The sequence below is a fragment of the Parasteatoda tepidariorum genome, chromosome 10 (genome assembly GCF_982258835.1).
Source record: "Parasteatoda tepidariorum strain Cologne lab strain chromosome 10, Ptep-v5.0, whole genome shotgun sequence".
NCBI lineage: Eukaryota > Metazoa > Arthropoda > Arachnida > Araneae > Theridiidae > Parasteatoda > Parasteatoda tepidariorum.
The window spans coordinates 83,851,059-83,863,114 of record NC_141764.1 but is presented as its reverse complement, the minus strand read 5'-3'; the positions used below and the strand labels follow the sequence as shown (position 1 = coordinate 83,863,114).

The 12,056-nt window shown below is 29.1% G+C and overlaps 1 protein-coding gene across 2 annotated transcripts in view; it reads right to left on the bottom strand.

Annotated features, from left to right (window-relative positions):
* LOC107437787 (phosphatidylinositol 3,4,5-trisphosphate 3-phosphatase and dual-specificity protein phosphatase PTEN) overlaps positions 1 to 11,942 on the bottom strand; it is a 34,058-nt gene extending 22,116 nt beyond the window's left edge. Inside the window, exons 1-6 of one of the 2 annotated variants that reach the window (XM_021146343.4) lie at positions 11,205 to 11,942; positions 11,042 to 11,129; positions 6,129 to 6,213; positions 4,316 to 4,360; positions 4,044 to 4,218; positions 1,106 to 1,213 (exon numbers count right to left, since the gene is read on the bottom strand). In XM_021146343.4, the coding sequence (XP_021002002.2) occupies positions 1,106 to 1,213; positions 4,044 to 4,218; positions 4,316 to 4,360; positions 6,129 to 6,213; positions 11,042 to 11,123 (495 nt within the window). In that variant the 5' untranslated portion in view covers positions 11,124 to 11,129; positions 11,205 to 11,942. The remainder of the gene's footprint in view (positions 1 to 1,105; positions 1,214 to 4,043; positions 4,219 to 4,315; positions 4,361 to 6,128; positions 6,214 to 11,041; positions 11,130 to 11,204) is intronic. The other variant, XM_087153240.1, reaches the window with a different exon arrangement.
* Between the last annotated feature and the right edge of the window lie 114 nt (positions 11,943 to 12,056).

Here is a 12,056-nt window from a genome sequence, read left to right as displayed (position 1 = left end):
TATTTGTTGAGATCTGGATGATGTTTTCGTAGTTATTTCTCCATCTTCATAAATTTAAATATATTAGGATCTAGATCTGTGTTCTGAAAGGGGTTCCTTGGTTTAAGGGGGGTGTTCTGTTCAAACCGGTTCTGAAAAAGACTGGTGATGAGGGAAACGAGATAAGCGGAATGAAGGTTAAAAAAAATTTTTTTTTTTTTAAATAGCCGAATTAGGAATTTTTTCCAACAGCATGAGGCATTAATGCATTTTGAAATTGGTTTAGAGAGGAAGCAAAATTCTCACGTCAAAAATTTTATAATGCGAGAAGAAAAAAAGAACAGGTGAGTTTCTCGGGTTGTAGTCAAAACACTGGCTATGCATGAACGCTTTCTCTTACTCTTTTTTTTAAATATTACATAAAGCACATCACATGCTAAAGGGCTTCAAACATCTCACATTACTTTATGCATGTCTTAAAACTAATGGTGGCTTGGCCAAGGACTATTTAAATTTGACCCCCATAAAATTTATCAGCGTCCTTCTCAACCAACAATCGAAGTAAAAGTATGGTAAGCTGTTTTAATATCTTGACTTTTAGTTCTTGTCCCAGACCAAAACAAGAATATATTTATCATTATTGTGAACATTACACATTCTATTGTAATTTCGCATTTAAATTCACTTTATTTAAAAGAAAAATCTAATCAATAAATACAAACAGAGAAATGAAAATATGTACATACGATGTACACATTTGCACTAGTAATATATTTTAGTTTCTGATTCTGGGAACTAGCTGTACCCTTGTTACATGCACCCTCCACAGAACATCAACACAATCCAAATATTTCAATTTTATGTTTAGTATACATACAGATAAAAAGTACCAAATCAGTCTTACTAATTGCAATATTGAAAAAACTCAAAATGTAAAATCACCTACTATTAAATTTTATAAATAATTCTGCAGTATATTGAGTTGAAAATCGTAGCTTATACAAACCACATTCGTTTAAGATTGGAAAAGTTTTTGAGTTAAGTCAGCACCATTCATCGATATAAGTTTAGATTCACCTCCGCATTAAATTAAAAAATAATCCCATGAATAAATTGGAAAAATTACCTTTTGATTATGAGTTCTAGCATTTCCATAAAACTTCAGTGCTTCCTCAGCAGTAGTCAACATTCCCTTATGAAGCAAGTAAGCACAAATCATAACACCAGTTCTGCCCTATTTAAAGAAATAAAAAATTAGCACTTTTCAGACTTCTTTGAAGCCTATTTTATCAATTTATAAATTCAAAGTGATGTTAAGAGTTTATTTTTATGATTTGCAATTATCAGCAATGAAATTGATTCGAATAATTTATATATTTTGCTAAAATTATATTATCTTAAAATGGTTACTTTTATTCAATGTTTTAAGCTTGTGACACACTAGTTATTGACATTTATTAAAATTATATTTTATGAAACGCTTTGGTTGATCAAATAAGTGACACGTGTTATTACATTCAAGAAATTCTGGAAGAATATTTTTTTAATAGAAAAATACCATTGAAAAACAACATTCTTTATATTGGACCTTAACTCTGCAAACTAAAAGCACGTTAAGCCTCAGTTTATATTTTCATTAAAATTAATAATTATACAAGTAAATAACGTTATAAAGTTTTAAAATATATATTAATGTTATGTTTTCTTTCTCTGCTTATGTGGGTTACGTTAGTTAAATTTGTTTTCAAAATAAAATTTAAAAAACTTGAGATAAAAAGCTTATTTAAGGTTACAAAATTAAATAGCACTAGAAACTAAATTTGAAGGGGGAAAAAAGTCATTCTATATTCATGTAACCAACATTTATTTGAATAACAAAAATCCTTTCTTGGCTCAAAAGCTTAGAAACACTACTTTAAATGAAAAAAAGAAGGCAAGTAGTAAGGTTTAAAGTAAAGATAAATAGATTTTATTATATTTTTAAAAAAAAAAATTTATTTCTTAAAACTTTGGACTACAAAATTCAGCTTATGGTTATCTTGGTTGCTTTCCAAGCAGAAAACAAACTTGTTTTTATTCCAGATCCTTTAAAGGAGAATTTGTGTAAAACAGAGAAATTTCTTTGACACATTTTACCATGTAGTGTGTCAGTTTCAAGAAGCCTCTTCGAGTGCAACAACACTCAACATCCAAAAATATATAGAATTTCAACAGAAACCCAAGTCTGTAATTACCATTTTCAAAAAGGTAATTTAGTTAAATACATTTGTTCACTTTTAGATTTTTGAAAAATTTCATTGTTTTGTGTAATTAATGTTAAAAAATCTATTCAGCCTCATTCTAATTGTTTTTTGCCAGAAATAAATGTTTATTAATAAATTATCTATGTAAAACCATTAACTGTATAATTTTATAAAAACAGTTGTAGAAACTTTGAAAGCTGTCAAGCACTATTTTTCTTATTATAATATAATTTATATTTTTTATTAAAGGTATGTTGTATTATTCTATCATTAAAAGTTTGTTATAAAAAAAATAAAAAATTAAAAGAAAAAGATTAATTTAAAATCTGAGAGAGCAAAGGAAGAAGGCTCTTTAGAAGTAAACTATAATGCAAAGATTATAATTTTTTTTTTTTTAAATCACCTGTAACTAAGGTTAGATTTTGGACATTACAAACTGGTTTAATACACAACACATCAAAAAACTGGCGAAAAGTATCAAAAACTATTAAAATCTGTCAAAAAGCTAACTAACTGCATGTTATTTTAATACATTATAATACATCTACAGTCTAGTCCAGTGTTTCCCTAAGTGTGGTACGCGTACCCCCAGGGGCATGGGACAGTTTAGCGGGAGTACGCTTTCTTATACAAATTATCTTGCAGCAAACGAAAATTTTAAAAAATTTATTTAAAAACAAAGCTAGCTCTGAAAATTTACAATTACATATTTTTCTATTGGCTATTCTTTGCAGTTAACAGTTAATAATTAGTGGTGTTAACAGCCAGTTGTGGTATTAACTTTGGTGCAATTTTTTTATAGTAAAAAATAGATTCATTTTTTTATTAGTGGTACACAGCGTTACGAAAAATTTAGATAGGGCACTCAAAAGTCATAAGTTTGGGAAACACTGGTCTAGTCTGTAACTCAGCATCACCACAAAGAATAACATCGAATTTCAGTCTTATTCACACAAAAGGCTTCATTTTTTAAAATTTATTTTGTAATCGCATGCCTCAGGGAAAGGAGTTAAAATGGGAGTGATTGAAAATATATTTTACATATAATGAATATGGTTGGTTGGTTAAAGTTTAATGGCACAAGAGTCAGAAGTGGCTATACTGCACCAGTCACTAGGTAAAAAAAAAAATTGCACTTTTACTTATATCAATGAATACAGTTTTATTGTTTTGATGAACTTGATGAGATTGTGATGTATAGGGTCACTAAGTAGGGATGAAAGATCGGGATAAAATCTGCCAAAAAGTTTCTTCCTCAAATACTTATATATATAATGAATATGTGAATATTGAGTGTTTTTTCTTTTTTTTTTTTTTTTAAAAGATGATTGTTTTTGTATTTTTACTTCCAATTATTAAACAAATTAATGGATTGGATTAATTGAAATTTCACACAGTTTTAATTATAATTATTTAATACTTATTACTCTTGGGTAATTAATTTGAGTTTTTGATTTTGACAGTAATTGTCAAAACAAAAAGAGTTTATGTCAAAATAATTCAAGATCATAAATGATTGATCACTATTAGTTTCAGAGGTATGTTTATTTATAAATTCTTCATATTAATAGTACTTCATAGCTATTAATTATACTTACACCAAAACTTTTGGTCCACGTCAAAAAGAGTTTTGTGACTTGATGGCTAGAATTATGGTTAAAACTGGATAAAATTTTTAAAAACTTGCCAACTCTGCTTACAACAAAATAGTTCACCCAAATAGTGAACTTATATTGAAGAAATATATAATTTGTAAGGAATTAAATTCATAGAATTAACTGGTTAATGTGATATTTTAGCATTATGAAAAATATAAAATACCTTTCCCGCTTTGCAGTGGATAACAGCAACATTGTTTTTGTCCTTTGAAAGCCAGCTATCTACATCATTGCAGAAAGGTTTGATTAACTCTAATGTAGGAGGGTTGTGATCATCGAAAGGATACTGTGCAACTCTTTCATGAAATTTGCTGGTATCGTAATTCCTCTCAGTGCATCTGAGATTAAACAAATTAAAGGATCAAGAGTTAAATTAGCAGACCAAATTCTAGTAACAAATGTAAAATAAGTTTGACATAAGAAATTATTACTTACAGATTGTATATCTTATAATGCTGATCGTGTTTAGAATCTAAAAACCTATAAAGCAATGAAATATTAAAAAATCCTGTTAAGATTGCAAAAATGTTGGGATTTTACAAAAAAATTAATCAATTCATTATAAATATAAATATTTTTTTTTATTATCTGAAACAAATTAAATAGGATTCTGATACAGTGCAGAACCAGTTATCCGGAAACCAGAAAACCGGAAAACCAAAAAACCGGAACAAAATTCGATAAATTTTCCACCATTTTTTTAAAAAAATAAATTTTTTTCCTCTTAAGATTTTAGTATTTTTCTTTCTTTTTTGAAAGATGTTTACCCTACCATCATTTTAGAAATAATCATTACTGTATTACTTCATCGTTTTTTCTTCTTTTTGAGATTATTTCCAAATTTTTTTTTTTTTTTTTAGTTGGGTTCAACAATAAAAAAACGGCTTTTTGTAGCGATTCAGAAAACCGGAAAAATCAGTTATCCGGAATAGCGATGGTCCCGATCGTTCCGGATAATCGGTTCCCTACTGTATATTGATAATTTTTTTAAGCATATTAAGTCTTGCTACCCAATTTAAAAAAGCAGTTTCTCCAGTTACAAAGAAGTATTGGATGACAGAGTAGTTCTTCAGTTTGCCATTCTGATCTGACAGATGCTCATTATTCATGTCAACCTATTCATACATTAATCTCAAATTCTAAACTAGTGAGAAAATGTAGAGTACAAAATAGATGAAAGGCATTTGTGAAGATTGAAATTTTTGCTTAACTGAAGTATTAGAATCATATACAGTATTTGTAGTTCCAATTATACAGGTACTATTCTCTAAATACTTAAAAGCTTTTTTGGGTTCTGTTTTGCATTATTTGAGGAAATCTGTTTTGTGTTTTATCCTTTTAATCTGAATAAAAAGCCAAACAATTAGCTACTAACTCGCCATTATTTTGTATAAAAAACCGGCCTCAAATTTTGCTTTAATAGTTATTCAGCTATTCTATGGCTTTTTCATTTTCTTACTGAACTGTTGTTTTTTACTGATTGAAATGGTTCAACAGCATCCACAGGTCATCAGTAGCCCACAGGACATATGTTGAAGACCTCTACCTTATAAGCTTATCCTGAACAAGGTTACTCTACTAAAAAAACAAGTAATTTTACTAGCATTTTTTCTTTATATAAATCAGTAAAGAAACAATTCTCAACCATTAATTTTCAATGCAATTTTTCGAAAATAAAATTGATAATGAAATGTCTGGTTAAAATTGTTTTCAAGACTAATAAAATGAGTTCAAATTTTAGTCAAGATAATTAAGTTTAATGAATCATAATTATTCACAAAGTTAACAATTGATGAGACAATTACTTCTACTTAAAATCTTACATTATTGTTAAACTTCAAATAAAAAGTGTAATAATTTTTACACTTCAACCCTGGTCCTTAAGACACAGGAGTTTTATATTTCTTTGTCTTTTCTTACTTAAAGCGGATTTAAAATATGAATTCTTTACCTCTTTATTCACTTGTTAATATTTACATTCATAATTATTTTACTTATTAGATAAAGCGAAGACTTATGAAACAGTAGTTAAATACAGCAATATAATAGTTATAATATAGCAAATGATCTTGAAGTACTAATAGTACCATTATTTTAGAAAAATGAGGCTTGTTAAATTGCAGATAAAATAAAGGCACTGCTATTATCTTTCGATCAGATGTTAAATGAAAGGGAAATTACGTAAAGTACAATATTCAATTTACAAAAAGCATAATTTGTAACAAAAAGAAAGGAAGCAGTTACAAACCTCTTAACGTCATCAATATGATTTCTGTACAGACCTTCCACTTTTTCAGCCGGATACCCCATAGCAATGATATTATTGCAAATATCTAAGCAAGTTAAGTAAACTATAATAATTTAAATTTTCAAGTGGGAAATTATTGAATAGAGATTTTAACACCAGTTGACAGTATGAGTAGTTAAAATTGCTAATTTTTAAATAAAAGAACATACAACACAATATACACTCAACTTCACTACTATGTACATTATAAATTGCTTTGAATACAAATAAAAAATTAAGATGTTAGTCAAAATATATTTTAAATCTACTCAATTTTTGCCACCTCCCACCTGAAAATTTTCTTTAATCTGTTCATGGCTTTGTCAAATTGCGTAATTTAAGATAGGCAGGTACTTTATTTACGTTGCACTAGAGCTGCAGAATGGGCTATTGGCGACAGTCTGGAAAACATCCCTGAGGATGATCCGAAGACACGCCATCATAATTTTGATCCTCTGCAAATGAGATGGTTAAATCCCCTACTTTGATAGCCCAACGACCTGCAAGCGAAATAGAGCACTTTACGGTAGAACAGTTTAAAAAGGATCGATACTGTGCACCTTCAGTCCATACGCAGGCTGATCAAAATGGTCACCCACCCGCTTACTGACCACAGCCAGTGATGCTTGACAGTCTGGAAAACATCCCTGAGGATGATCCGAAGACACGCCATCATAATTTTGATCCTCTGCAAATGAGATGGTTAAATCCCCTACTTTGATAGCCCAACGACCTGCAAGCGAAATAGAGCACTTTACGGTAGAACAGTTTAAAAAGGATCGATACTGTGCACCTTCAGTCCATACGCAGGCTGATCAAAATGGTCACCCACCCGCTTACTGACCACAGCCGGTGATGCTTGACAGTCTGGAAAACATCCCTGAGGATGATCCGAAGACACGCCATCATAATTTTGATCCTCTGCAAATGAGATGGTTAAATCCCCTACTTTGATAGCCCAACGACCTGCAAGCGAAATAGAGCACTTTACGGTAGAACAGTTTAAAAAGGATCGATACTGTGCACCTTCAGTCCATACGCAGGCTGATCAAAATGGTCACCCACCCGCTTACTGACCACAGCCAGTGATGCTTGACAGTCTGGAAAACATCCCTGAGGATGATCCGAAGACACGCCATCATAATTTTGATCCTCTGCAGATGAGATGGTAAAATCCCTTACTTTGGTAGCCCAAAGACCTGCAAACGAAATAGAGAACTTTACGGTAGAACAGTTTAAAGAGGATCGATACGGTGCACCCTCGGTCCATACGCAGGCTGATCAAAGTGGTCACCCACCCGCTTACTGACCACAGCCAGTGATGCTTGACTTTGGTGTATTACTGGGAAATTCGTCTTTAACAGGAGGGAATTAAGGGGGTTATTGGGGTTGCAGCCCCTGGTTTTGGATTTCCAAAATGCCTGAGGCTAAGATAAAATGCAATGGCAAAAATGGTTTGTACGTGCATATAGGAAAATAAATGATTTTTAAAAAAATTAGCAATTTGTAAGTCTAATTAAATAAAATTTAAAATTTCATAGTTAAATAAATTTTTTATTTTCGTTGAACATTTTGTGCAACAAAAAAAAAAAGGATAAAGATGGAGAAAATAAAAACATTTACATATCATTATTCAATCAATTCATATCCAAGAAGGAGAAAATGGTGATTGGTGCTTTGTTTGCAAATATATGATGAATATTCAATCGCATAAGTAAATTAGTAGTTGATTGCAGTGTAAATGAGAGTATAAAAAACAGGATTCTAGAAATGAGACAAAAGAAATTTTTAACGAGTTTTAAGTAGTGATAATGTTTTCAGCGCAATTTATCAAATTTCTTGCTTTCTACAAAGTTAATCTTCAGATTTTTTTAATACTTAAGAAAGTGTAGTGAAAAAATATGATGGGAGAAGAGGGACAAAGAATATTAATTATTCAAAAGTTGAACAAAGTTTTAAACTGAAACTCTTTGTACAGTTATTGATAAACATTGCAGTAGTCTTAAGAGTGCTTTTCTATCCTTCAATTTTTAGATATGCCTTTTTTTAGTTTTTATTTGAGACCAAATCTAAGCAAAATTATGATACATCTTATAAATGATACATCATTCAAAATTCAAAGAATGCTTAAAATCGAAAATATCAATATAATTATTGATTAACTTTGCAGTACACTTTTATGTAATTTTTCCCAATTTTATTTAACCCCCTGTTTAGCATGCTCGAGTTAATTCGAGCATGCTAAACAGGCCAAACTGTGCACACTTGAGATAATTCGAGCGGTGTTGTATTTCATGCTGTTATAATTTTTTACACTCTAATATAATTGAAAATTCAAAATAACAATTTGAAAGCTAAGGAAAAAAACTTTTTTTTATTGATATTTATCCTATGTATAAGATTGCAAACTATAACACTTATTTATTCAAGAATAAAATATAGCCTTTTTCAATGGAACAAAAGCGCAGTATATCAAAATCGTCCACCAAAAGATAAGACAGTGTTCCAAAGTGCGTTTTTTTACATTAAAAAAAATTGATTTTTTTGGGTGGTTTTCTTCCAAAAAATCTGTGCATTAAGGGGTTAATTAATTTTTTGGATGCACTTTTCATTTGAGTTCAAAGATACAAAAAATTTGAATGAAACAAAAAGTTTTCTTTTTATAAAAAGTTTTTCTCAATAAAACTTAACGTGTTGTTATTTTAATAACATGTATTATTTTATAAATTTGAAAGGCATATGGGAAATGCAAAATAATATGTATCAGGTAAACATTAAAATTTTTCACTGTTAAGGAGCATATTTTCTAGAATTACTCATTATCTAATTAAGAAAAAAAAGTCTACATTTCCCTATTCTATCTCATAGTTATTTTGGCAGAAAAATATTTATTATTAAAATAATAATTTAACATTATTATATTTATTATTAAAATGCTTTAAGTGACTTAAATTTTAGATATACAAAGAAAGCCAACAATAAGGTAAAACAAGCTAAGTCAATAACCAGTTTTATATCTTCAGAAAAACTAGTTTATTTAAAGAAATATATGCTGACATGCATAATAATAAATAAAACGTTTTATAAAAATCAAAATACTTTTAAAAAACTAGTAATTTTAGAAAAAAATTCGTCAAAATTTGGTGGAGACGAAAGAGTAGAAACTAGTTATAAAAGCCAATAAATTGGTTGCAGAAAGTTGTTAGCGGTTTTGCATTCATTCAGGTCTATTTTTGTCAATAGAAAGTTTTTCATTTTATTAAGCCTTGTAAGTATATTATAACAATTATTTTGATTATTCATATTCTTCAGTCATGGAAAATTTCAATATTACGATGTATTTTTTAAACTCTTGAAATTGTAGTATTCTTGTTTTAATAACAGGTGCTTTATTTCATAAATAAATAAAAAAATTCTTTCTATTTCTTGCTTTAAACTCTTCGTTTTTGTTGAAAGTGTTGAAATGTCATGCCTAATTTAACTGATTATAATTTTAATTAGTTGAAATTTTTAAACTATGAGAAAATGTAATGTTTTAACTAATTTTAGAAAATATATAATTTTTTTTTAAAGAAGTAGGTGTGATGCCCCCTAATCCAGTCCTGAAGATAAGAAATTACTAAATATAACAATCTTGTTTTAGCGACCATTCCTTGAAACAATATATTAGTTATTTAAAACTGATTAAAACTTAGATACCACAAAACATTGTTTTTTCAGCACCTTCACTAATGAAAGACAACATTTCGGTAGAATATTTTCAATATTTTAGCAACTCTATAAGAACAAAAAAAAAAAAAAATTTCCAGTTACCATTTAGAAAAATTTGTTCGTGGCAGGTTGTCATTCTTTCATGATTTAATAGCAACATGTTTAAGTTTGCTGCTGCGAAATGGTGCCATTGAGCCAAAAATAGATATGAATAGTAGAAATTTGCAATTTGGCTCAATATTAGTTGCCTCATACAAATAAAAAAAATATTCTGACAGTGAACATGGAAAAATTATTTAAAGTAGCTAAAAATAAATTAAATAAGTTATAGTTACTAAAAATTATTTTAAAAAAATCTTATGTATCATACGCAATTAGAAATCTGAATAATTGATTACCTAATACCTATAATTAAATCCACCAATACCTCTATATCACAACAAAATGAGAAATCACCAAGCACCTTATGGCATTGAGGGAGTATTTCCATATTGTGATTTGTCAAACCAATCGCAATTGTCAAAAAGATTTTAAACTTGCTATTAAAAAAAAAACATGTAGAGGTTTGCATGGAGATGGTTACCCTTTGAGTTGGCCCCTTTCTGTGACTTTTTTTTCTCCAGTTTTTCACAGGTCATTACCTGGAAAATGCCAAGATTTGACAATTATTCTGCTACTGTATTTAGAGGTGCTTCTTTTAATCTAAAAGCAATGTATATAAGAGAGGCATGTAATTTATTTTTATTTCTAGGTATAAAATAAACTGTAGAACAAAGTTGGCATTTAAAAATGCTTAATGTTTAAAAGAAAGTTTTAAGCAAAGGCAACACATTTAAAAAAAAAAGAATGCAGGGGTCTGTCTAGGCCGAATTTACTACCGTTTAGCGGTACCTTCACAAATTCAACTTTAGGAAAAACGGTAGTTTCACAAATTCAGTTTTAGGAAAAACGGTAGTTTCACAAAATACTTTTTCTTAAAATTTTATTTTTGTATCCTTTAAGAATCGATAAATCCATATTTTTACCATATTTTTGTGTTGATTTTTAAATATAATTTTTAATTTTTCACAAATTATGTCTAAATTTTCACAAAATAGGTACCTCTCAGAAAAACCTAGACAGACCCCTGGAATGTAATCCTATAATTTTATTACAAAGGATACAGGTAAGATCAAGATCAAACCCGTCTTCTTTATATCTTCTCTTTTTCTTACTAACAAGACCTTTTATTTTCGAAGCCATCATGTCTCACTGTTAAAAATAAACCATTAGAAAAAAATGGAAAAGTAATATTTACTTTATTAACGAAGTTGCAATTTGACAAACCTTGTTAAAATCAACGAAGGTCACACTTTCTAAAGAAGCTTGTTCACTTGAATATATGTTAATACTTCTTCCAATAAGCTGAGTATTGAACAGTTTAGTAATAACAAACAATAAATTGACCATCGTAGAATCAATAAAGCTTCAACTTGAAAATGGTATTTTACGATATTTTAATAAGCATGAACACTTCAATTATTCACATAATTAAAGCTATCACTAATCTCTTTTGAATTTCATATACTTAGTCAATTAAGTGATATAATAGGTCGATGGTCAATATAAAATGAGCACATTAGCTAATTTAGTTCGCATTTGAGTGCAACTAATACGGATTTTTTGTTTGTAGTTCCAAATCAGTCTAAATTATTAGGTTTACACAGTATCGAAAATTGAAGAAAAAAAAGTTGAAAATGCAAAAGTTTAATTAGGTTGCTTTTCAAATGGTCTTTTACACGCATACGAAAGAGAACATGTATGTTGTGTTAGTATATTTTTGAGTTAAATCAGAAACTAAGATGTTGCCGAAAACTGGCATTACGTAGTTTCAGTAAATATAATAGACATGTTCAAAATTTACAATTTGCTTGCAGTAACTTCTACTTTATAAACAAATCATATCACAATCACATCGAAAAACTCTATACCACATATATAAAGGGTTGCTCATGCAAATTAACAGAAAGTGCAGAGAGAGTACATAATACAGACGCACGAGGATTCAAGAACTAAATGCTGATTGGTTCATTATTCATTCCGTACGAGCAAAGTACAGAAGCTCTTAACAAATCTTAACGAAATATCGATTATAATAAAATTCTGTTCAAATCATTTTTGTAATTCTTTTGACAAATT